The sequence below is a fragment of the Podarcis cretensis genome (assembly GCF_951804945.1).
Source record: "Podarcis cretensis genome assembly, chromosome: 6".
Taxonomy (NCBI): domain Eukaryota; kingdom Metazoa; phylum Chordata; class Lepidosauria; order Squamata; family Lacertidae; genus Podarcis; species Podarcis cretensis.
The window spans coordinates 20721203-20748557 of NC_137175.1; the positions used below are offsets into that span (position 1 = coordinate 20721203).

Sequence of the window (27355 nt, forward strand, 5' to 3'; positions counted from 1 at the left end):
CTAGTGCCTGTCCTAATTAGTTCAGGAAAAGTGAAACATTGGAACTCTCTGCTGAAAATCTGTAAAAGAAATTAGGAATTTTTTAGCCATTCTTAAAAATATTATTTAAGATGGTGATATTGAGAAAACACCAGTCGTTGCCCACTAATTACGCCAATCTCAATCTCCATCCTCTGCCATTTTATTACTGGCTCTGCCCCTGCACTACTGTTTTGTGACTGGTGAGCTTCAGCCCTGACCCTCTCAAGTACTACCTAAGGATGGAAAGTTTGAGAACCCTTGCAGTAAACTGGACTAGGTGGATCATTAGACAGTTTCCTGCATTCCTGTACTTTTAGTTGAATTATCCTGTAATATCCATGTACTGCTAAGCCAGTCCTGAACATCTGGACATGCTTACACAAGGAACAACTTGCAACCAGGGCATTGTCACAGTTTGCATTTGGCAAGAAAGGGGGGGGCATTAACTCAAATGGAGACTGGGTTTTTTTGGTGGTCAGGTATTTGTTTCTACAACACACACTGGTGGCATCATATCAAAATATAGCAGTGATTGTAAAAATAAATAGAGAGAGGAATATATCAAGATACTGTATATAAAACCAGGAATTGGATAACAATGTAAAATCTGTGAAATGCATCTGAAATCACTTAAGTCAAGTGCAAAAATAAGGAATGGGTGAATGGTGAGCCAGCGCTAAACATCTGATCTGCAGACTTTAAACAAACAAAAAAATCTAAAAAATAATGGGGAGGGAGGATTAACTGAATAATGACTTTCTCTGTAATTCATCCACTGTACTGCAAACAAGGCTGCAGTCTGATAACCTGCTTGCTTCTGAACAAATCTCACTGAATTTGTCAACATCTACAAGTGAAAGTCCATAGAATCAAGCAACACAATAATTTAATTAAAAAAAATATGTCCAGTAGCACCTGCATGCACACTTCTTCAAATACGAAAGCTTATACCCAGAACAAACTTAGTTGGTTTCTAAGGTGCTACTGGACAATTTATTTATTTATTTATTTATTTCAACTGTGTCAGACCAACACAGCTACCTACCTTAATTTTTTTGCTATAAGCTTGACTAATTTTCTTTTAAAGCAATCCAAATTGGTGGCCATCAAACTTGACTACCTCACTCAGGGCAAACAATCTTTCTGTAATATGTCATCCTGTGTGAGGCCAAAATTTGGTGCCCTCGAAATGGATCTTATCAGTTATATGGATCTTCTCAATTTTACACCCCTTGGCTCAGCTCCCTGTGTGTGGGTACTGCCTATGCCATCCTAAATCCGCTGCTGGCTCACTGCTAACCCCTAAATATAGATAAGCAAGATAAAAAGCACAAGTCCCATTCCCAATACTGTTCCTTGATGGTTTCCACCGTCTACATTCAGCAAATTGTCTGTTCCTATTCTCTGCTTCTTGTTTCTTAACTTAATCCCTATGAGAACTTCTGCTCTTACTCTATAACTGCTAAGCCTTACTCCAGAAGAGACTTTGCTGAAGTACCTTGTCCAAAGCTTTCTTAAGGGCATGTTCACAGTACTACTTCAGAAAGCAGTGCAGTTGCCCCCCACTCCACCCTGCATTAACCACTGAGCCTAGGGCTTGCCAATCGGAAGGTTGGCGGTTCGAATCCCTGCGACGGGGTGAGCTCCCATTGCTCGGTCCCTGCTCCTGCCAACCTAGCAGTTCGAAAGCACGAAGTGCAAGTAGATAAATAGGTACCGCTCCTGCGGGAAGGTAAACGGTGTTTCCGTGCGCTGCTCTGGTTCGCCAGAAGTGCCTTAGTCATGCTGGCCACATGACCCGGAAGCTGTACGCCGGCTCCCTCGGTCAACAAAGCGAGATGAGCGCCGCAACCCCAGAGTCAGACACGATTGGAACTAATGGTCAGGGGTCACCCCCATTAAGGGTTCACATCAGCATGGCTTCATTAGGGTCAAAATCGTTTCTGTTTCTGTACACGCTAGGGAGCATTGACAGGCATTGATTTTTTTACCCTATACAAAGGTATTTTCACCCCTTGGCTAGAGATGACTGAACATGAAGCTGGTTTGAGAAACAACTCAGCGAACAGTAGTATTTTATAATGAAGCAGAGAGAGAGAGAGAGAGAGAGAGAGAGAGAGAGAGAGAGAGATGCATTTTGGATAACGTGGTCGTGTGAACAGGGATTGAAAACCCAGCGCTGGAAATGCAGTGAGCTCAGTGCAAACGGGAGTGTGAACCCAGCCAAAGAGGAAAGTGCCAACTCTGGGCTTGAGGACACTTCCAGAGACCTCTGAAGGCTTACCACGTTTACGCAGGGAACGGTGCGACCAACGGTCGCAGGGAACGGTGCACCAACGGTGCGTCCTGCGGTCCTGACACTGTTGTTTGTTTGTTTTGTTCTTGGAGGCCCGAGAGGGCTCCAGTGCGACCCAAACCCCAAGAGCGATCCAACCACTCCCGGGAAGAAATCGCAGCCTCGCACCCGTCCACTGGGCGAGGCTGGAGGTTGTTCGTGTGGCATCCACGCGCTCTGGGCGCGCGACGCACACTGGAACCGTTGGCTCTTCTCGCCCAAATGGAGACGAAGTGAAGCCCGGGAACCGACGTTGCCTGCCCCACCTGGGATGGCGGCCGTGCCTTTCTCGCTTTTCTGGAGCTTCTGGAGGGGTGGGTGGGTCGGCGAAGGCGGCTGCCACCAGCACCTGCCTTGGCGAGAGCCAAGGGAAGAGCGAGCGCGGCCTCTTTTGGGGAGGCAGGCAGAGCTACGCTCCCAGGCGGTGGGACGGAGGGCGCTGCTGCTGCTGCTGCCGCCTTCAAGGAGGGCTTTGCGGTCTGACGGCCAGCCAGGCTGCGGTTGGACGGGTGGGGGCAGGCAGAAAGGAGCCTCGGGGGCGGGGATCGAGGGACTCAAAAGCGCGTGCAGAGGCAGCGTGCGCGTAAGGCTGAGCCCGAGAGCAGGAGGTCTCCATCGCGGCGCCGGCTTCTCCTGAGCTGCCCCGACGTGCCATGGCCTCGCTCCTCGCCGCCGGCTTGCTGGGGCTTCTGCTGGTGCTGCTACTACTGCTGCTGGCTTCTCGCTTCGGCAGAGCGCGGTGAGTGAGCGGTTGGGGTTCGCGGCGGCTTCCACCTGTTCTGGCGCTTTCCAGGTCTGGATGTGGGACATTTCTCCTGGATTTACCTGCGAGGTCGCCTTAGACACATGGATGCCCATTCAACTGCTTAAAACGGGCACTGTTACATGTGCCCCTTAATACTCCATCAACATTTGTAAGAAGACGGTATTTTAGGGTGACAGCGTGGCGGTCTACAGTGTGGAACTCCCGGCTTATTGACACGAGGCAAGCGCCTTCACTGTACTTTTTGGCACCTGTTAGAAACATGTTTGTTTCAGCAAGCCTATCCAGGCATGTAGAATCCAGGCACGTGTCTTAGCCTGGTTTTTAGCTTATTTTTGATCTTAATCATTTTTGGAATGCTTTAAATAGCTTTTTAAAACAACAACAACAACAACTGCTTTCACTTATAATTTCATTGCTTTATTCTTTTTGTGAACTGCTTTGAGAGTTGCGTGTTTTCTGTTTCATTTTTTGTTTTTGTATATAATATATGTTTGCAGTATTGGGTTCCATAATGGAACAACGTGGCATAATAAAATAAAGGGACATAAGGAAATACATAAAATGGGATTGGACCTGAGGCAGGATTGAATAAGCAAATCCAAAAGTTGGTCTTTTATTGAAGGGGGAGCATTTAGTGTTGGTCATTCGTTTTGTATCTTATTTTTTAAAAATTATTTTAGTGTGTTTTAATGCTCTGATTGAACACCATTAGGATAGCTCAGCCGGTAGTGCATGACTCTTAATAATGCCATAATCTGTGGGTGCTGGATGTTACTCCTGTGTTTGCATGTGTTTTAACAGATATATCTATCATCTGAAGATAATGCTTAATTAATCTGATGAAGCTGCTCTGGTCTATGACAGTTTATGCCATAGACCAATCTGTCAGTCTTTACCATGTGGCAAGAGTCATCATTTGAGGATCAATAAACGTGCATGAAAAAGTAACAAACAGTCTTGCAGTACCTTAAAGACTGTGATGAGGTGGGCTGTAGTCCACAAAAGCTTGTTCCATAATACTGTACAGTTGTTAGTCATTCAGATGCCACAGTACAGTGGTACCTCGAGTTACAGATGCTTCAGGTTACAGACTCCGCTAACCCAGAAATAGTACCTCAGGTTAAGAACTTTGCTTCAGGATGAGAACAGAAATCGTGCTCCGGCAGTGCGGCAGCAGCAGGAGGTCCCATTAGCTAAAGTGGTACCTCAGGTTAAGAACAGTTTCAGGTTAAGAACGAACCTCCAGAACGAATTAAGTTCTTAACCAGAGGTACCACTGTACTCTGTTGCTTTTGCTGCAACAGACAAACAGGGCTATCCCTCCAGCATATGTGTGCTAGATTTATTTGCTGGCATAGAACCACCTAGAGAACTCAGTTTTATGGGTAGTATACAAATATAGGTTTGTGGATTTGCATCGTGTACATGCTGTCCAAATGTCATTTCCAAGTTTTCTAGATAATATGTACATTTGAGCCGCATTGTCTTCCTGGCCTGCATTTAGCATGTTAATGCATGCATGGAAATTGGATAGAGGCTCAAAGTTATGTAGGGTTGTAGTCAACTAAGCTTTATGTGGGATAGACCCATTGAAATTCATGGACCTAAGTTAGCCATGCTCATAAATTCCATGGGTCTATGCTGAGTAGGACTAGCACTGAATAAAAAATGCCCTGGAGTCCACTGTTATATATAGAGGGCATCCCTATCCCACCCAGTTCCATTTCACACCTTGAAGCCAGGGAAGTGTCCAACCACCAGCATACCAGACAGAAAGACCCTCTGCAAACCGTTTGAAATATAGTTGATAAATCTGCTGCATGCAAAGCATTATCAGGAGGGACAGAAGCGATCTCTCTACTGCATGCTGTATATGTTGGTGTCCTGTATTGTGGATTTATAGTAAGAAAGAACATGTAAAATAAATATTTGTTTACTCGGATAAGTGGAGGTTCTCTAGGGTCTTAGGAAAAAGGTTTTCCCGAGCTGTTTCTTGATGGACATTTCAGCAAGCCTGCCAAGGACTAAGCCTGGAATGTGCTTTCCCACTGATGTGTGGTCCCCCCAGAGTATTCTTACCTATCCACAATTCTAAGAGCATTTTGTTCTGGAATTTCCTTTCCTGATGCTTCCCAGGGCAGGCAGATGCCAGAGAAGATTTAGATAGGGACACCTGTTTTCTTATGTTCCTTGTAAAGGTGGTACTATACAAATAAATAAAAATCGTTTATTAAAACAACTCAAAATCTTAGGGCTCCTTTAAGACTCTTCCTTAGTTTTCTTGCAACAGGTTAACAATGCTAAACCCCTGGAAGAGTTTGCTATTACTATTTTCCTCCTCCTCCTCCTTTAAGAAAATACAGTGCAATCTCTGCATGTATACTCAGAAATAATTCCCACTGAGTCCAATGAGACTTACTTCTGGGAAAGCATGTTTAACACAGAGCACACCCATTGAAATTAATGGCTCTAAGATAGTCATATTTATTAATTTCAGTGGTTCTACTCTAAGGTGGACTAGCATTGGCAACAACCCATAAACCATAATCCTATTCATGTCCACTCTGTGGCAGGTCCAACCTAGTTCAGTGGAGTTTACTTCCAGGTTAACAGTGTAAGGCAGGGGTGCCCAAACTTCTTTCAAAGAGGGCCAGATTTGGTGAAGTGAACTCGCGTGAGGCCCGAGTGAAGTTGGGTTTTTTTAGGATTGAAGTAGTTGAGCTTTTTGGGGGATTTTACCCCAGGACATATACTGAGGATGGATTAAATCGAACGGTAGGCCAGATTAGGTCTCCAAAACGGACATGCCTAGTGTAAGGAATGGGACGCGGGTGGCGCTGTGGGTTAAACCACAGAGCCTAGGACTTGCTGATCAGAAGGTCGGTGGCTTGAATCCCTGTGATGGGGTGAGCTCCCGTTGCTCGGTCCCTGCTCCTGCCAACTTAGCAGTTCAAAAGCGTGCCAAAGTGCAAGTAGATAAATAGGTACCGCTCCGGCGGGAAGGTAAACAGCGTTTCCATGCGCTGCTCTGGTTCACCAGAAGTGGCTTAGTCATGCTAGCCACATGACCCGGAAGCTGTACGCTGGCTCCCTTGGCTAATAAAGCGAGATGAGCACCGCAACCCCAGAGTCGGTCACAACTGGACCTAATGGTCAGGGGTCCCTTTACCTTTACCTTTAGTGTAAGGGTGCAATTCTATATTCAGTAAGTCCTGTTAAAGTGAATGAGACTTAATTCAGAGCGGACGTGGATATTGTTACTTCCCACCCAATTTTCAAGCAGCTACCTGCACTTACTGAGGTCTTTATTTCCTTGGAATGAATAGCTTTATTTTATACAACCTGAGCATAGGAAGAAGGGTTCCCAGCCTTAACGCTCTCATAGATCTTGCTTCCCCTTTGGGTTTTCAGTACAGCCCACAGTCTACCACAGAGCAGCAGCTCACTCACTCACAATTCTGGCTGTTGTTCTCCTATGTAGCAGTTAGGTGAGGAGTGTGGGGGGGAAAGGCCTACCCCAGGGGTCAGCAACCTTTTTCAGCCGTGGACCGGTCCACCGTCCCTCAGACCATGTGGTGGGCCGGACTATATTTTGAAAAAATAATAATGAATGAATTCCTATGCCCCACAAATAACCCAGAGATGCATTTTAAATAAAAGGACACATTCTACTCATGTAAAAACATGCTGCTTCCCGGACCGTCCACTGGCCGGATTGAGAAGGCGATTGGGCCGCATCCGGCCCCTGGGCCTTAGGTTGCCTGCCCCTGGCCTACCCATTTGTTCTGTGGCACAGAGAAACTTCTTTGGTGGTGCTCAATCGAGGTACAGTCATATCTCATGTTACGTTTGCTTCCTGTTATGTTTTTTCAGGTTGCGTCCTGTGGCGACCTGGAAGTACTGGAAAGGGTTACTTCCGGGTTTCGCTGCTCGCGCATGCGCAGACACACAAAACGACGTCACACGCATGCGCAGAAGTGGTGAATCACAACCCGCGCGTGCGCAGACGCGGCGCTGCGGTTTGTGTTCCTTTCATGTTGCGAACAGGCCTCTGGAACGGATCCCGTTCGCAACCAGAGGTACCACTGTACTTAACTGGGCAGCAAAGGCTGGTTTGGCAAGCTTCTTCTTATGCATTCTATCCTCACAAGTACAGGACTTGTTGAGAAGTCTGAGCTTTTAAAAGTATACATAACCGACTTGATGGGTATTATAAGGAAGAATCAGCCAGCAGCAGAAGACTATAAGTTTTGAAAACACTGAAAGGAGAGGATCTGACCACACTCTTGCCGTGTGAATTTCACTTCAAGACTGAGCCAAGCTGTTCCTGCCCCATTCCGTGCTGTGTGTGTGAGATTATCTGCTCAAAAGATGTTTGTGTTGGCACTCAGCTTCTGTCATTGTCCCAGTGATCTGCTTAAGGAAGCCCCTAAGGCGAGAAGGGGAAATGCGGCCAGCCGTCTGCTAGCTCCACAAAACCAGCAAAAGAATTCACCAACGCAAACTGGGCAGCTCATCTCCCTTTTGCACAGGGCACCAGAGAAGCAGAAAGCAGAGGCTGATGGGAGCATTAAGACATTTCCAGTTTGCACATTGAAGATCAAGGAAGGAGATGGGACATTGAGAAAATCCTGTAAGAAAGAATGGGCCAAACAGCACAGGGGTTTAAGATACAATTTCAGAACATTTATTTCCTTTTTTTGTTTTATTGGAACAAAAACAAATTGTTGGGGGTGGTTGTGCTTATGTGGGGGTGAAAAGGTGTATCTGTGCTTTCATACTAAGGGAGGGAGGGTTAACTCTTTCTCTCCTGCCATTTTCCAAATCTAAATCACACCAACTCCATAGCTGTTATTTGGTCTCACTGAGGGAAAACAGAGCAGAAATAAGAAAATAAATGGGGGGAATGCCTCCCAACCTTTTAAAAAAAGAGTAATAGTCATGGAATGTAAAATCCTGTAAGCACATACAAAGTGCCTCTATGCACCAGTCCAACTCTTCAGAACTGTTTGTTAATCTTGGAATAAATTGAAATGTCCCAAACTAGTAGGACAAATAAAGAAGGAAGCAAAGGGGGAGAAACAGCTTTGCTTGCTAGATGCCCTGTAAAGCACTGTATTTAAGTATTTAGCCTTAGTGATTGTAGTATTATGATTTTAAATAAATTATTGATGATGATTTCTTGTTGTGAGTAGTTGTACAGTGGTTTGAATATATTGAATATATAATTCAGTGTTGTTAATAAAGAGATACCATAAGCACATTGGCACAAAAGCAAGCCATTAACAGGGGTGGAGAACCTCCACATGTTGTTGGACTCAAACTCTCATTATCTGGACTCATTCCAGTCTGGATCTGACATGGAATTGGCCCTGGTCACCCTGACGGATGACCTTTGAGGGAGAGGGAAGAGGATCAGCAGTTTTCTATATCATTGATGATGATGGTCTTCTGGACCATCATTAAAAATTCAATAAACATACCCAAACTTTATTATTTACTGTTGCTGTTATAGAAAACATTTTTTAAAAAATGCACTACTGGGGATGGACCTTGAGGGGGGGAAGTATTTACCCCATTTAGTTTTGTGGCACCTACCTTTTGGAATTCCTTCCCCTTGAATTTAGACAGGTACCATCTCTTTTTGGCCCCTGCTGAAGACCTTCCTCTTTAAACAAGCCTTTTAAGTTGAGATCTTTCCCTGTCTGCTTCTGCGTTAGAACTGTTTTTAATATATTAGAACTCTTTTAAATTCTTTTTTAATAATAATAATAATAATAATAATAATAATAATAATAATAAAAAAATTTATACCCCGCCCATCTGGCTGAGTTTCCCCAGCCACTCTGGGCGCCTTCCAATCAAGTGTTAAAAACAGTACAGCATTAAATATTAAAAACTTCCCTGAACAGGGCTGCCTTCAGATGTCTTTTAAAGATAGGATAGCTGCTTATTTCCTTCACATCTGAAGGGAGGCGTTCCACAGGGCGGGCGCCATTACCAAGAAGGCCCTCTGTCTGGTTCCCTGTAACCTCGCTTCTCGCAATGAGGGAACCGCCAGAAAGCCCTCGGCCAATAATAATAATAATAATAATAATAATAATAATAATAATGATGATGTGTTTGTTTTGCCACCCCAGTCTCCATGGGGAGGAAGGTTGGGATATAAATTTAATTATCTGATTATTTAGTTAATTAATAATGTGCTATTTCCATCTGCTAATAGTGTACAATGTCTGGCCATCATATTTTCCCACTGACAGGACAGAATGTATTTCTTTGTAAATTGTCTTGTACAGTAGAAACGGGGGGTGGGTGGGGGAGACAGTTTATTTCGGGATTCCTGCGTCCTTTGCTTTATTTTGTCTGGTAGCCAAAACCAGAAAACACAGTGATTATGTAAAGTTGTGGCATGCCGATGTACAGGCGTTAATTCAAGCCATCGTATTTAATCAAAATAGGGAACTGAGAAACGGGCAGCTCGGTTCCCAGCATGTTTCTTGGGAAGTAAGTCAGTGGGTTTATTGTCAGGAAAATACACAGTCTAAAATGATATATGAGTTGAGGGTCTAAACTATGGCTAAAGGGTTTGGGGTTTGTCCTTTTTTGAGGACCTGACAGGGGTTTAGAAAATTGTGAATGTTTGGAGAAAGCAGACAATCTTCTTCTGTCAGTAATAAGAGCTGCAGGGCATGCGGTAATAATAATAATAATAATAATAATAATAATAATAATAATAATAATTTATTTATTCCCTGCCCATCTGACTGGGTTTCCCAGCTTTAAACATAAAAAACTTCTCTAAACAGGGCTGCCTTCAGATGTCTTTTAAAAATAGGATAGTTGCTTATTTCCTTGACATCTGATGGGAGGGCATTCCACAGGGCAGGCACCACTACCGAGAAGGCCTTCTGCCTGGTTCCCTGTAACTTCACTTCCCGCAGTGAGGGAACCGCCAGAAGGCCCTTGGAGCTGGACCTCAATGTCTGGGCTGAATGATGGGGGTTTGAGGGGTTTGAGACTCCTCCGGGTAGTCATAAAGCGGGATATCAAATCCAAACTCTTCTTCTTCTTCCTCGTGGCCTCTGGCTGTGGTCTTTTCCCATTTCAAGGATATAAAACTCAGCAATAAAAATCTAAACAGAGACAGATATGTTTGTGGGCATTGCTTTGGCCACGAGGATCTTGAGGCTTTGAATGTATTCTTTGATTTATCATATCATACCCTTCAACATTTCTCCTATGAAAATAGGGACGTCCCATTCCATAACAATAATTTTACTATTTATACCACACTTACTGGGTTGCTCAAGCCACTCTGGGCATCTTCCAACATATATAAAAACACAATAAAATATTAAACATTAAAAAAAAAACCCTTCCCTATACTGGATTGCCTTCATATGGCTTGGGGGTCGGATGACTCCATACCTTCCAACATTGTTCCAAAGAAAATAGGGACATCCTAAGGAAAAGTGGGACATTCTAGGATCAAATCAGAATTTGGGACGGCTTCTCTAAATCAGGGACGTCCCTGGAAAATAGGAAGACTTGGAGGGTCTGTCATATTGATCTCCCACCCTTCCTTCTAAAGAAGCCTGGAGTGGTGCATTGCATGCTTGGAAAGAGTAGCTCAACATGTCGTGATCTGAACTAGCCATACTCTAAATAAGCTAGACCTCTTTGATTTAGGAAAACCAGCCGTGTCCAGTTCCTCATTTGGGATACGGAAATGCCCAGTGAGCCCACTGTTTCGTTAGATCCACTTCTTCTTTTTGGTCCTCTGAAAGAAACAGTTTATGTTTACTTCCTACCCTCCAACATGTTGAGTCCCAAAACCAGGAGGCACATCTTCCCATCCATGCTCCTGCACAAGTTGTGTGACCATGACCATGAAGGCCAAATTAGGCACTTTTTCCTGGGTCATGCTCTCACTGTGCCCAAAAGCGTGCATTTTGGGGCACTATGCAAGATTGCAGCCCTGAAAAAAGGGTGAAATTTCAGTGTTGTGCTCTTGTGGGGAGAAAAATTGAATGTCCTGGTTTTCCTGAGACACTTGCAGGGTATGTTAACTCTGAGTAAGTCTGAGGATTCCAGGGTATGGTCTGAAACATTTTTGTCCCCAGATGCTTAGGAAGCTGAGGTAATTTTAATCTGTTTTAGCATTTTAACTTTTGTATGTTTTAAAGTAGAGTTGTGAATTTTTCTTGTCGATTTATCTTCTTGTAAACCACTTTGAAGTTTTTTAAACAATCAAGCTGCCTATAAATTTAATGAAATGATTAAATAAAATGTTTGCTGCTTTGGATTCCATGGTAGGGTTATAAACAGGAATTAATTCAGGAGTTTGGAGAACAACTCATTCCAGAACGTTCTGCCCCACTTTTCTTTTCCTCCAGTGTTTTTCTGGAAAAATCTAGCATGCTTACCTGCCTGCACATAGCTTCTACTGACTTTTAAAAGAGCGTACAAAATGCAGGAAAGGCCTGAGGCGCTTTCAAATCAAACTGAAATAATAAACGCCTTTTTGTAATGCTGTATTTTTAACATTTTGGTTTTGAAACTGCAGGAAGGCTTTGGAGCCAAGATGTCACCCTGCCCGTCCATTTTTAGAATAGATTAACCCACAGTTTACGTAAGCTAAGCTATTGGTTAGCAGCAGAATCCTGTGTGGCCTGCTGGTTTTTGGCTAACAGAAAAGCAGATTTCCATTCCTCTTAAGCCTTTTATTAATTCAACTAATCACTGTGATTTAAGACATAGGTAAACAATTGAGATTGGGTTGCAGTATCAGCACCGGCCTCTTGCAGAGGAAAATGATAATCACCCCCCCATTTGAACACAGACAGCATGTGCATTACTTGATTTCTTTACACGTGATTACCGTATGTCTGAAAGCTGAGCACAAAAAGCATTGTGTGTGAGAGCAAATGCAACTTCAGCCTGGGCTGTTAATATCTGTGACACTGCAGATGACCTTCAATTAAAGTGGCCATTGATGAATTACCAATAAAGAGAGCAAATGAAGACATGGCTTTGCATAAATTTTGCCTTGGCTACTTTATGTGTATAGATGCAAATTTAGAATATATATATATTACGGTTGAAATCTTTATTTTTTAGGACCCACCCTATTCTTGGGACTGTTAACTTGTTTTATTTTATTTTATTTTAAACTATCAATTCTTTATGGATTAAAAAATTTGCATGTCTGTACAAACATTATGTACTATCTCTTAACAGGTTAAAAAAAGAGAAAATTATATAAAATAGAAAATTTATAAAGAAAAAGAAGAAGAAATAAAGAAGTAACAGATAAGAAACAAAGAAATCAAATAAAAAACCAAAAAATACAAAGTTATTTACACAGTGAAAGTACTCATCGGCACAATCCTTCCCATCCTTCTCATTATACTGTTTGATATAACATTCTTTTTTACACAGGTTTACATTGTTTAATATAATTTCTTTCTGCTTTGTATACATTCCTTTGATCTTTTTCTTTACAGATATCACACAATTTCTTCTAATATGGAGTTATTTGTACAATAAAGTTTTACATAATTCTTAAATATTATCCATTCTCTAGTTTTGTTTTGTTTTTGTTTCAATATTCCTCTAACTGATTCCATCAGTTTTGCTAATTGTAGATATTCTAACATGAGTATCTGCCAATCTGTAATCTCATTCTTCCGTTTCATTCTTCCGTTTCATTCTTCCAGTTCCTTGCTATAAGGGTTCTAGCTGCTGTTATACAATACATAAACAATGTTCTTATATCTTTTTTAATTTCTGGTAGTAGTATAGGAAAATCTCTGGGGGTTTTTTGAAGGTGATTTTAAATAGTTTCTTAAACTCGTTGTAAATATCATTCCAGTATTTGCCAATGGCTACACAGGTCCACCACATATGATAGTATGACCACTCCTCTTTTTTGCATCTCCAACAGGAGCTGTCCCTGAATAAGTCTGGCCCAACCCATAGCCGAGGACATGCCTTGGACCTGGTGTTTACCTCTATGGATGTTGGTGATCTGACACTAAGTAAAAGCGAAATGAAAGAAGTGCCATGGTCAGATCACTTCCTGGTGCAACTGGACTTCTCTGCGACCCATCCACTCTGCAGGGAGGTGGGACCGATTTGGATGGTCCGCCCCCGCCACTTAATGGATCCAAATGGTTTCCAGAGAGTGGTAGGGGATGCTTTATCCCATGTTGATGGCCTTTCAGCCGATTCCCTGGTGGCCCGCTGGAATGTGGAGTTAACCAGGGCTATTGACAGTTTGGCTCTGAAGCGCCCTCTCCGATTGCATGGAGCCTGGACAGCCCCGTGGTTTTCCATGGATCTGAGGGCAATGAAACAATCGTTGAGACGGCTAGAGCGCCGGTGGCGGATAACTCATTCCGAATCTGACCGGACACAGGTTAGAGCTCAACGTCAAGCCTACCAAGTGGCGATAGCGACGGCGAAGAAGACTTTCTTCGCCGCCTCTATTGCATCTGCAGAAAACAGCAGCAGGAGACTTTTTAAGGTGGTTCACAATTTAGCGGAACCACCTGCGACATCGGGGCCCAGTATGGGCCACATGATCTCCTGCAATGATTTTGCAAAGTTTTTTGCAGATAAAGTCGCTCAGATTCGGGAAGAGGTAGACGCCACCGTGGGAGCAAGGCCGGGGCAGGAGAGTGCTAGAGTCCTGTCTAGTCAAATTGCATGGGATCAGTTCCAATCTGTTACCTCCGAGGATGTGGACAGGCTGCTTGGACGAGTGAAACCAACCACCTGTCTCCTGGATCCTTGCCCATCCTGGCTTATAAAAGTTAGCCGGGAAGGGCTGGGCGATGGGCTTCATGGTGTGGTGAATGCTTCCCTCCGTGAGGGAGCCTTCCCAGACCCACTGAAAGAGGTGGTTATTAAACCGCTTCTTAAAAAACCATCTTTAGATGCGGCCACGATGGCCAATTATCGCCCAGTCTCAAATCTTCCATTCTTGGGCAAGGTGATTGAGCGAGTGGTTGCTGAACAACTCCAGGCACGCCTGGAAGAAGTGGACCATTTGGATCCCTTCCAGTTGGGATTCAGGCCTCATCATGGGACTGAAACTGCCTTGGTCGCACTGGTTGATGATCTCCGGCGGGCTAGGGACAAAGGTGAGAGCTGTTTCCTAGTTCTGCTGGATCTCTCAGCGGCGTTTGATACCATCGACCATAACATCCTTCTGGACCGTCTTGAGGGGCTGGGAGCTGGGGGCACTGTCATACAGTGGTTCCGCTCCTTCCTCTTGGGCCGTGTTCAGAAAGTGGTGGTGGGGATGAGTGTTCAGACCCCTGGGCTCTCACTTGTGGGGTGCCTCAGGGTTCTGTCCTCCCCCCCATGCTTTTCAACATTTACATGCAGCCACTGGGAGAGATCATCAGGAGGTTTGGGCTGGGTGTTCATCAGTATGCGGATGATACCCAGCTCTTCCTCTCTTTTAAATCAGAACCAGTGAAGGTGGTGAAGGTCCTGTGTGAGTGTCTGGAGGCGGTTGGAGGATGGATGGCGGCTAACAGATTGAGGTTGAATCCTGACAAGACAGAAGTACTGTTTTTGGGGGACAGGAGGTGGGCAGGTGTGGAGGATTCCCTGGTCCTGAATGGGGTAACTGTGCCCCTGAAGGACCAGGTGCGCAGCCTGGGAGTCATTTTGGACTCACAGCTGTCCGTGGAGGCACAGGTCAAATCTGTATCCAGGGCAGCTGTTTACCAGCTCCATCTGGTATGTAGGCTGAGACCCTATCTGCCTGCAGACTGTCTTGCCAGAGTGGTGCATGCTCTGGTTATCTCCCGCTTGGACTACTGCAATGCAATCTACGTGGGGCTACCTTTGAAGGTGACCCAGAAACTACAACTAATCCACCTTTGAAGGTGACCCAGAAACTACAACTAATCCAGAATGCGGCAGCTAGACTGGTGACTGGGAGCGGCCGCTGAGACCATATAACACCGGTCTTGAAAGACCTACATTGGCTCCCAGTACGTTTCCGAGCACAATTCAAAGTGTTGGTGCTGACCATTAAAGCCCTAAACGGCCTCGGTCCAGTATATCTGAAGGAGCGTCTCCTCCCCCATCATTCTACCTGGACACTGAGGTCCAGCTCCGAGGGCCTTCTGGTGGTTCCCTCACTGCGAGAGGCCAAGTTACAGGGAACCAGACAGAGGGCCTTCTCGGTAGTGGCGCCCGCCCTGTGGAACGCCCTCCCATCAGATGTCAAAGCAATAAACAACTACCTGACATTCAGAAGACATCTAAAGGCATCCCTGTTCGGGGAAGTTTTTAATATGTGACATTTTAGTGTATTTTTCATCTTTGTTGGAAGCCGCCCAGAGTGGCTGGGGAAACCCAGCCAGATGGGCGGGGTACAAATAATAAATTATTATTATTATTATTATAGGTTGATGTTTTCCCTTTATACAGCAAGCTTTTTGGGAGTAAGATGCCTTCTATATACAATTTTCATGGCGTTTTCCCTGAGATTATAGCATGCTGCGAATTTAATGTCTGTTGTCCATAATCTCTCCCATTGCTCCATAAGTATATTATGCCCAAAGTCCTGCACCCATTTAACCATAACTGCTTTAACTTGTTCCTCTTTTGTTTCCCATTCCAGATGATGCTCATGCACTCGTGAAATATTTTCCTTTTTGTTAAATATTAATTCTTTTTCAAATCTAGATGTTTCCTTTGCATTCCTTGTTTTGAATCTATAGTTAATCTTTGATGTAGCTGGAATATTGTAGCCAATCTGTTAACAAGTTTTTAATTTCCTCATATTTCTTCAATGTTGGTTTATCCTTATCTACTTCCAAGACTGATCTGTATGTCAGCCATTCTCCTTTCATGTTTCTTTTTTTAACTGCCATGGCTTCTGTGGGTGAGGTCCACAGGGGTATCTTTGGCTCCAATATTCCTTTGTATTTAATCCATATTTTGTACTGTATAATGATTTCCTTATCACATGGCTCAAAAATCCCCTGTGGGCTTTCACTTTGTCATATACTAAATACGTGTGCCAGCCATACCTATTATTGTGGCCTTCTAGATCTAACACGTCAGTTTCTTTTAACGTAATCCAGTCTTTTATCCATTGCATTCCTGCAGCCGCGTGATATAATTATTTTAACTAGAAATATAATCCATCAGTTTGTTCCCGCAGTGCTAAATGCTGATAGGCACATTCAAAGCCTCCATTTCCCCTTCTTTGTGGTCTTTTTCTTTAAAGAAATCATAGAATCACTGAATTGTGGTGTTGGAAGAGACCACAAGGGTCACCAACTCTAATACCCACAATGCAGGAATCTATCGCCCAGTGTGAGGCTTGGACCCACGACACTGAGATTAAGAGTCTCATGTTGTGCCGACTGAGCTATTCCAGCAGACTGGTTGGACTGGAAAACCCTTCAAAGAGAGAAATCTTTCAAATAAAGGACTGTCTTTTTATTCAGAATAATTGTCACACACAGGAGGAATACGGATATAGAATGCTTCACCTACGGGTTTAAAAATCACTCAATGTGTCAAGATGAATAGATGTCATTAATATTGCAGCTGTTGTACAGTCCTACCTCATGTTGAATATGCTTCATGTTGAGCGCGTTCGAGTTGCGCTCCGTGGCAACTGGAAGTAATGGAGCGCGTTACTTCTGGGTTTCGCCACTCGCGCATGCGCAGACACTCAAAATGACATCACGCGAATGCGCAGAAGTGGCGAAAAGCGACATGCACGTGCGCAGACATGCCATCACTAGTTATGTTTGCTTCTGGATGCGAACGGGGCTCTGGAACGGATCCTGTTCGCATCCCGAGGTACCACTGTATAAGGGAGTTTGGAATGCTAATGATAAGAATTTGGAATGATTAAATGCCAATATAGTTAATAGTTTCCATATTGGTCTTATTTCCAGGCGACCGGGGGAACCTCCACTTGACAAAGGTTTCATTCCTTGGCTTGGGCACGCGCTGGAATTTGGCAGAGATGCCGCCAAGTTCATGACTGACATGAGGAAGAAGCATGGGGATATTTACACAGTGAGTACCAAGTCCTCTGCGTGAGTCATCTTAGCATTTAATTTTACATTATTGTTTTTCGAAGGTGATGAATGGGTGCCACCATGACTCAGGCCCTGGTCTCCTGCTCTTCACATCACCAGTGCTGTTGGTCAGAGGATGTGCCTGTAGCATGGCAGGAGATTAGCAGCATTTAGCAGAGAGATGCTAGGACAAATGTCACCAATATGGTGTCTGTGGACACAATAACACCCTTGGGGGGGGGCCTAAAAGGCCTCTGAGCCTCTACCCACCCACTAACTGCCCCTCTTTGTCATGAGTGGTGAAGATATTTACCTTTTCCCCCCTTGAGTACATAAAGCTGAAGGAGGAAGTTGGTAGGGTGACACACATCCCCTCTTTCTCTTTTGATTGTATTTGCTTTCCAGGGTTCAGATTAATTCTACTGGGTCCAACTTTTAACCAAATTACTTAGGATATGTGTATGCACTTTCTCTTTCTGTATCTCCATGTGTGTGCACTGTGTGCATGTGATCTAGGGAGTAAGGAAGAAAGTGACCCTAGAGCAGGTGTCCATGGGACTCACTCACAAATCTAAATGTGCCCATAGGCCTAAAAAGATGGGTGAGCCCTGTGCTAAGGGCTGGGGAGAAGCAGCGAAGTGTTGCCTAACAGAGCTGTGTGTGCCCGGTGGCCAGTCCAGCACCCCTGAAGTTGCTGCTGTGGATGACACTGTCCCACCACCAGTGTTGCAGTAAGATTTAAATGCCTGCCTAGTTGAGTTTGAGAAGAGCACTATCTCTATCTTGTCCTTTGCCTTGGGCATCTCAGTGTCCTGAGCCATTCTTGAACTGCTGACAACTTGTTGACCCTAGTTTTGTAGGAGAAGCCCATAATTCCCTTGAGTCCTGTGAAGCAGGTGATCCCAGAAAACTGGTCTAAATCTAGAAAAAGTTCCTAGATCTTCTGCTCTCCCTCACTCTCAATAACCAGCCTCCCGTTTCCCTCTATGCTTTCATTCTGCTCCAAGTACTTTACTAACAGACCAATCCAACTCTGACACTGGGTTGTGGGTCATTTGGATTGAGTGGAGGTGTCTGTCCACCCAGCTCTACTAGCTGAACCAGACCTCTCATTTGCCCAGCTCCACTTGGTTCTGAATAGGTGGGCAAATGAGAGGTCTACTGGCACTATCTCCACCCAGTGGAAAGCCCTGAAGGAGGGCACCGGAGCTGAAGTCTGGATGCACGGTGTGATGCAGTGGTGCGGCACTGGCGGTGCTGCAGTGCTGTGCGTGGCAGTCAGCTCAGCAGAATCCCTCCTTCGTCGCCAGTGAAATATACTCGGAGTCGAGTGTGAATTTCATGCTCTTTATTCAGCTCATAGTAGCAATGAATGAAATTTTCCCCAAAATGTCTAGCTATATATACATTATTTACACAATGGGCCCCGCGTGATTGGCTAATTCTGGGCTGTTCCTGCAGGCCAATCAGGTTGCTGATTCACTTCATCCAGGAACCTGATTGGCTGCTCCTGCAGGCCAATCAGGTCGCTGATTCACTTCCACCTGGAGCTGGATTGGGTGGCTCCTGCGGACCAATCAGACTGCTGCATTCTGGATCCTATTGCTCTAGGATTCAGCTCAGTACATAACAGGTGGGTAGGGCTGAGCTGGCCCAGGATCTGCTGGATCCCAAGCTGAGCTCACTGCTATCACCAGCCAGCATAAGGCCCATTCACGACCCAAATGCATTATATGTAGTGCTATTTTTCTAGAAAAAGAGGTGCCGGAACTCACCATGAACACCTCCCTTGTTCTCTTATAATGGTGCCCTCCTGAGAGGTGCCGGAACTGAGTTCTGGCGACTTCCAGTTGAAGAAAAAGCCCTGATTGTATCCCAAGAGCCAATTTCACACTCCAAAAAGCAAGAGAGAATGCAGCTGCTGTGCCTTCAATCCTCCTGCGCCTCTTCCACTTCTTTCGTGCCTGTGCCTGCAAGCAAAATTCTTCTTTTGCCTCACAGGAGATGAAGGTGGGTGATGAGATAGTTGGACAAGGCAGACCAGCTGCATCCTGTCTTGCAGCTTTTCAAAAGCCAGGCACCATCTCTGGATGATGACCAAGCAACCTTACGTGTGAGAAGCTTTGTGTACAAAATAGTCTACACAGGGATAGCTTTTATGTGATCTTCCCTTTACAGGTCACAGAGCAGCGTCAGTTTTACATAATGACACAGTGCCTTCATGTTTAGACAACTCATCAGTGTGGCCTCCTGTTGCTCAATGCACAATTCTTCAGAGAGAGAAATAAACTCATAGGGAGATCTTGCACTATTAGGGAACACCAGCCATTCTTGCTGACCCACAGCCTTCTTCTCTTCAAGCATTGCTTCAAGGGAAACGCATGGCGACAGCCCTACGCACAGGAATCAGTGAGCAAAGTTATGACACAGTTTTACCACTTGGGAAACCCTTGAATTTTATTCATTGTATCGCAGAAGTAGCTGACCCCTTTCCAGCCTGGGGGTTCCACTCTAGGCTAGCCAACTCTCCAAAGGCCACTTGTGAGTGGTGGTTGCGGGCGCTTTTGCCACTGAAAACATGCTCTGGCCAGAATGCATGGCGCCACCACACATACAGCTCATATAAACCCACACGAAAGCACACACACTCACCAGAATTGAAACAGGCACCAAAGGCAGATCAGAAGTCTTCCTCTGTGACATTATCTAACACAGACACGCAGACCACCCACATGTCACACAGACAGGAACGTGCCACACTGTTGTGCGATGTGCTGCTGGTCTTTTTTTTTTTAAAAAAAATCATTTTTATTAAATTTTCCACTTTAACAATCCAATCAAATCACATCAAATATTCCAAATTATACATATACATATCAAATAATCCAAATATTCTGCAAAATTATAATTTTTTTAATAGGACTTCCCATGCTTCAAGTTCGGCGGGTTCTGATCATCTCATACTTCTACTGCTTTTCATAGTCATTTTCGATGGTTCCTCTAATTCTTCCTGTTGTTAACCTTCCTTCTTTCATGGCCTCTGAGTTGTTCCCACAAGCGAGTTGAAACTAGCAATGATGTGTTTCTGTGTGGATTTTATGTCTATGATTCCCCTCTATAAGTTTGCAGCATCTCCTCACATGCTGGTGTTTCTGCCGAATCAATCCAAAGGTCTTTTTGCTTCTGGCAGCCGCCATCTTCACTCAGTTACGATGAAATCAAGTCTAAGGATCTGCTCATTAATTTTCCCAGACCGGTTGCATCAAACATTGGCCTTTCCAAGGGAGTTTTACCAAATCAAACTGGAAATACAAATATTAAAGGCTCACCTCCCCCTATGGCTATTTGTAATTCTGCAGCTCGGTCTTGACTTCCATCATGGCGGATTTCCAAATTTAAAAGTGTGACACAGCTCCTACACAGATTCTAGGAAACCGTCCAAAGATTTTTAACATCTCTCCAGTGGCTAATGAGATCCTTCTTCTGTCTAATATTAACAAATTGGAGAATCTTTTATCCTCTTCCAAGCAAATCAAAGATCAAAAGCCTTAATTATATAATATTGCGATGTGCTGCTGGTCTTGGTGGAGAGGTTAGGTTTAAATCTTTCTACCAAGCTCAGTGCTGCATTTGGGGAGATCTCTGCATCTCAGCATGGGATTGAGGTTCTAAACCTCTCCATCAAACCCAGTGCTGACCTAGGAGGGGGGAATCGTCACCTCTCCTCTTCCCAGAGTAGTCTCTGAAGAGCAGTGACAGATATTTTCCCACCCATCACAACACGATGCAGGGAGAAGAGGAACCACCCCTTCCAGTGCAGTGCTGTGATGGGGAAGAACATGGGGCTGATAGGAACCATATTGGCTCATTTAAGAACCTTCCCAAGAGGGAATAATGGAAAGTTTGTGATGGAGCTGTTTCGTTTCTGGTGCTATAAATATATGGCACCTAATTGCATTTGCTTTTATTTCTTGGGGGTTTACAATGCTACTGGTTAAACATGGATTTGGAAAGCAATTGTATGACACATTTATTTCTAGGGCCACATTTATATTTTCACTTCCTTTAATGAATAACGCACGAGTTTCGCATTTTCGTGATTTGCTTGGCTTGTTTGTATTTCAGGTTCAAGCTGCAGGGAAATTTGTCACCGTTTTACTGGACCCCCATTCCTACGAAGCAGTGCTTTGGGAGTCACGTTCCAAGCTGGACTTTGGCCAGTATGCCCGCATTTTAATGGACCGAATGTTTGAAGTCAAGCTGCCAGATTATGACCCTAATGCGGAAAAGGTCATGATGAGAATGTAGGTGCCTTTTTTACATGAACAGTGCTTGCAAAAGCCAAGCCGCCGTACCATGGACCATCTATTTATTTGTTGCATTTGTGTTCCACCATTCCTCCAAGGAGCTCAAGGTGGTGACCCCCTCCCCATTTTATCCTCACAACAACCCTGTGAGGTTAGGCTGAGCAGCAACGCTTGGCCTAATGTCATCCAGTGAGCTGGCTTGGCCTAAAGGGACTTGGCATCCAACATCATAGAAGGGACCACAAGGGTCCTCTATAGATAAAGTAGTAAAGGGACCCCTGACCATGAGGTCCAGTCACGGATGACTCTGGGGTTGCGGCGCTCATCTCGCTTTATTGGCTGAGGGAGCCGGCGTACAGCTTCCCGGTCATGTGGCCAGCATGTCTAAGCCGCTTCTGGCGAACCAGAGCAGAGCATGGAAACGCCGTTTACCTTCCCGCTGGAGCGGTACCTATTTATCTACTTGCACTTTGACGTGCTTTCAAACTGCTAGGTTGGCAGGAGCAGGGACCGAGCAATGGGAGCTCACTCCGTCACTGGGATTCGAACCGCCGACCTTCTGATTGGCAAGTCCTAGGCTCTGTGGTTTAACCCACAGCACCACCCACATCCCTTCCTCTATAGATAGATGGATTGAATTTATATACCGCCCTATACTCGGGGGTCTCAGGGCAGTTTGACTCCTGTAAGGCAGGGATCGTTTTGCCCAGAGTGGAGCTCAAATCCATGACCCTGATATTAAGAATCTCACGCTCTAGCAATCCAGAGGGCTGCTTTTTCCTCTTCCTTCTTTAAAGGTCCTTACAAGAAGAGATGGATAAGCAGCTTGGCTTTGTAAATATTGTTGTTTTCAGAGTCTTCCTGTAGAATCTCAAATTTTGAATGGTATCTGGGTTTTAATCTTTTGTACCTGGGGAGGAGGAATCTCTAGCATAGCCACAAACTGCATTAAACCCTTAAAACTGAGGCGGAGGGCAGAGGGAGAAGGCAATAGCAGAACATAAACAACCAGACCTCAGAGTTTACACTGGCAAACGAAAAGGAAAAAACAACAACACTGAGGATAAATGCTCATTTGATGGAGCTGGAGTCACATGACTGGAAGCATTAGATAACTGTGTTTACAGCTCAGTACTATTGGGCGGGGGCAGGGAATGATGCTGCAAGTTGCACTTGCTTGACAACAACCTTACAATGCCAGCACTTATATGAATGCTTTGTAAAGGCATATGCAACTTTGGGCCTGGATAGTTGGGAGAACAGCTGATGTCATCTGGTTATGACTCTCCAATTGCTGGCATCTGCAAGAGAGGCTCTCTTGGTTGCCCTGCCTTTAGCTGATGCTTATTATGCAGCAATATGGGGGACAGCCTTCTCGGTGGTGGCACCCCAGTTCTGGAATTCCCTCCCCTACAAGATACAACTGGCACCAACTCTCTTGAGTTTTTGGCATTAGCTGAGGAGCTGGTTGATTATTTCTAAATTTTGCAGAAAGTGGCTTGTGCAAGGTCACTTGGTGAGCTCATAGCAAAGGTGAGATTGGAACCTGGTCTGCATTTTCCGTCTCTTTGTCTCAACTCAGGGGCGGGAAACCTCTGGCTTGCAGGATAATCTGTGGGAAGCATGCTGTTGAAGCAGACTTCTGCAGCCAGCAGGATGAGTGGACAATACAATCCTGCTCAGTTTGGCTGTACCTGCCTGTTCCCCTGCTGGGAACAGGTGTGCACAGCCTAAGTGCAGTGTGGGGCTGTTTGAAAGCTCTTTTGCAAACAGTCCTGTGTTGCTCTTTTAACTTCTGGTTTTGGAGATTCAGAGAGTCATTTGGGGGTATTGTAAAGGGGTTTTCAAATAGCTCCATGCTGCACTTTGAAGTTCTGACAGCAGGTGCTACAAAGCACTGCATTACTTGATGTCACTATGATATCAGGTGATTGACAGGTGTGTGGCCCTGCAGGGGTGGGGAAATAAGGATATGGCCTGCTGGTTAGAAATGGTTTCTATAATAGAAAAAGATGGAGATAATTGGAGGTTGCAGAGTATGGAGAAAATAAAAGATAAAGTGCGAGATTGGCTACATTATGCTCAGATTAAAGAAGTTTTTAAGTTGGATAAAAAGATAGGATTCCAGGTGGAAAAATCAAAGTTAGAAACAGAACTGTTAGAACCCAGCTCTAAGATACTGTCAAGAATGTATAACTTGCTGTTAAAATGGAATACACAGGATGAAACGGTCAAATCAGCCATGATAAAATGGGCACAGGATATAGGGCACAACATTATGTTTGCTGACTGGGAAAAGTTATGGACTACAGGTCTGAGATTTAGCACATGTAACGCCTTGAAGGAAAATATTTTGAAAATGATATATAGGTGGTACATGACCCCAGTCAAGCTTGCAAAGATATACCATTTGCCTGATAATAAATGTTGGAAGTGTAAAGAAGCTGAAGGAACATTCTTTCACTTCTGGTGGACTTGCCCCAGGGTTAAGGCCTTCTGGGAAATGATATATAATGAGCTGAAAAAGGTATTTAAGTATACCTTTCTTAAGAAACCAGAGGCCTTCCTTTTGGGCATTGTGGACCAGAGTGTGCAAAAGAAGGACCGAACCTTTTTTATGTATGCCACAACAGCAGCAAGGATACTCATCGCTAAAAGCTGGAAAACTCAAGATTTGCCCACATTGGAAGAATGGCAGATGCAACTGATGGACTATATGGAATTGGCAGAGATGACTGGCAGAATCCGAGACCAGGGAGAAGAATTGGTGGAGGAGGATTGGAAGAATTTTAAGGACTATCTACAAAAATATTGTAAACTGTATGAATGTTAAGAAAGATGTAAGATCCGCAATAAGATGGTTCCAACAAATTAGTTATAAAGAATATAAATTTAAATGTGATTGAAAGAAAAGATAAATTTTGGATGAACAATATGTTAGAACTAGAGTGTTTTAAATTATAAGATTTGAGATTTAATATTGGATAATTAAATGATATAAATTGAATTAAGTGAATAATTTGCTAGAAAAATCTATGTGTTTAGAAAGCAGGAACAAGAGATGTGAGGAAGTCCAAAGATGTGAATGAAACGTGGTTAATGAGAAAGACCTTGTTGTTATCTATGTGGATTTTTGTTTTATAAAATTAATAAATAATATTATATATAAAAAAGAAATGGTTTCCTATTCCTTCCCCAGCCGATGATTCTTTTATTGTAAAGATGACACTATACTGTTGCTTCTAGTTTCTTCTGATATTAATAATTGGTAGTACTCTTATTACACCTCAGTTGAATGGATCACAAAGATGTGCATTACCACCTCCTTAGGTAAAAGCATAACCAGCAGATCGAATTAATGTTGGCTAATGTAAACAAGGCGTGGCTCTGCTGGATGCAAGTTCCTTGTAAAAGCTTTACTTGTGGAAGTTTCCCAGTGAGCGGGCCAAGAAAAACAGAGTCATTTAGTCCTCTGAGGTGTTCAGTAACAGAATGGTTTGCAAAGAAGCAATCGATGTAGTTTTGGGTAATGAAGGCTGCATGGTGTGTGGGGCAGAATGAGGAGAGTTCCTGTCTCAGTTCAGTAGTGAACCTTGCTGCAGAATTTAAGGGCCAGACATCTTCTCCCTGCCTAACCTACATCTCAGGGTTGTTGTGAGCATAAAATGGAAAGAAATGCTGCCTGACCTCTTTGGAGGAAAGATGAGATGCAAATGTGACAGATATGTAAATAGAAGATAGTGGCTGCTCAGAAGGGCACCAAACCATACAGTAATGTTGGCCACACTGTCAGCTTTGGGTCTTGTTATGTGGGGGCCTTCCTCTGTCTCTTCTCAAGACCTTATTCCCTCAGCATGTTATATTCTGCTAGTTCCTTTACACTTATTCTGACAAAAACAAGCCCAAGAGCTACAATTTCCAGAGCTCCCTGCAAAGAGGGATGGTTAAACCACTCTGAAAACTGTGGCTCCATGAGGGGAGCAGGTGTCTCCTAACCTGTTCTCAGTGCCCGTAAGAGACTGAAGTTCCCAGGATCCTTTGGACTGTTGAAAGTGGTATGATTCTGCTTTCAATGTATGGTCCAGGTGGGGCCTGCCTGTATGTATGTCCAGTGGCTCTGAAGCGTGAACATCAGAAATAAACTCTAGGCTTCATGTTCAGTACAAAAAAGGGCACGTGGCAAATTGGCTGCCATTAATGAACTAAGAATGCACCCCGAAGTACGCCTGTCCTCTCCAGCAGTTGTTGCAGGGAAATATTGATAATGGTACGTAGACGTATTTTAGGGAAGCTTGCCGGCTCACTTGGGACCTCTGAGTTCATCCAAACCACTATCTATGCTTGCTTCTCTGAAATATACTCGGAGTCGAGAGTGGATTTCATGCTCTTTATTCAGCTCATAGTGGTGAGGAGGAATGGAAGTTCCCCCAGAATGTCTGCTTTATATACATTATTTACACAATGGGCCCCATGTGATTGGCTAATTCTGGGATTCTTCTGTAGGCCAATCAGGTTGCAGATTCACTTCCACCTGGAGCTGGAATGGGTGGCTCCTGTGGACCAATCAGACTGCTGCATTCTGGATCCTATTGTTCTAGGACCAATCAGACTGCTGCATTCTGAATCCTATTGTTCTAGGACCAATCAGACTGCTGTATTTTGGATCCTATTCAACTCAGTACATAACATTTTCCATTAGCCCTTTTCTCTGGAATTGCCACCCTTTGGTTGTATGCTTTTTATGGAGAGTCCAGATGATGCCGTTGTTAAATTGCTGCAGTCCAGTATTTTCTGTGTTGTCCTCCCATATTTTTTAGATCTCAGTTGTGGGCATTTTTAGCTGCTGTAGTCGAATGGGACTGCAGCTCAGGCAAAGCAATTGTGGATGATCATGCCTTTAATTTAAAGACTCCTGTTTGCAAGTCCTGCTCTTTGTATTGCTTCCTGCTGAGAAATATGATGAGAGCCCCTTAATTGGCACCGTGACAGCTTCTCCTCCAGATGGGGTGGTGGGGAGCTTTAAGTTACTGTATTCAGGAAAAATGACTACAGCCGAGGGAGACTCTTAACACTGATTCTTTCACCATTAACAGTAGTTTTGTGAGTTCAGCCCTTCAAGAACTCACAGTGTGTACGCAGCAGATAAGAAAGACAATGTCACATGTTGCAGTTTTCAATGGGATTGCATTGTTCACAACTGAAACATTCTAAATCTTGCCTCTTACTGTTATTTTAATTGCTACTGTCCCTGATTTAAATTCTACACTTTGTAACAGGGCCTGTAACAAAAGAGAAGGAACTTATGTCTTATGAATGGTTACACTACACCTTTAATAAGCTATCGCTTTTATTCTTCTAAAGTAAAGAGGTTTGTTTTGTCCCATTTTTCCCTCTCCAGGACTCTGCAGAACAAGAATCTCCCCACCCTAACAAAGGCAATGTTCTTCAACTTACGAACCATTCTGCTTTCTGACCCAAGTAGAGGCAGCCAGCAGTGGAAAGAGGACGGTCTGTTTCACCTCTCCTACAGTACAATGTTCAGGTGAGCACAGCATACCTAAGCCCTTTCCTCTGATACAGGAAGATGGCGGTGAGGTCCGCTTAGGGCCAGCATATATTTATTCAGACGGTTTATATACCGCTTAGTTGCCGTCATCTCTAAGTGATGCACAAGAAACTCAGTATAATCAGTTAACATTACAAAGTCAGAATTCAATTAAGCTGCCTGCTGGAATAAAAAAAGTATTCCATGGGTGCTGGAAGTTCAACAGGTGGGGAGAGGGCTGTCTATCTCAACTGGAAAGGCATCTCATAAAACTGGGCTCGCAATACCAACCCAATGGCTCCTTGTGGATAC

General features: G+C 44.2%; 1 protein-coding gene across 3 annotated transcripts in view; it reads left to right on the forward strand.

Moving 5' to 3' along the window:
* The first annotated feature begins 2168 nt into the window (after nucleotides 1-2168).
* PTGIS (prostaglandin I2 synthase) overlaps nucleotides 2169-27355 on the forward strand; it is a 46376-nt gene continuing 21189 nt past the window's right edge. The window contains exons 1-4 of one of the 3 annotated variants that reach the window (XM_079979523.1): nucleotides 2169-2360; nucleotides 17066-17189; nucleotides 21317-21495; nucleotides 26897-27040. In XM_079979523.1, the coding sequence (XP_079835649.1) occupies nucleotides 17151-17189; nucleotides 21317-21495; nucleotides 26897-27040 (362 nt within the window). In that variant the 5' untranslated portion in view covers nucleotides 2169-2360; nucleotides 17066-17150. Of the gene's footprint in view, nucleotides 2361-2387; nucleotides 3096-3366; nucleotides 3408-17065; nucleotides 17190-21316; nucleotides 21496-26896; nucleotides 27041-27355 lie in introns of those variants that run through there. The other 2 variants (XM_079979521.1, XM_079979522.1) reach the window with 2 other exon arrangements.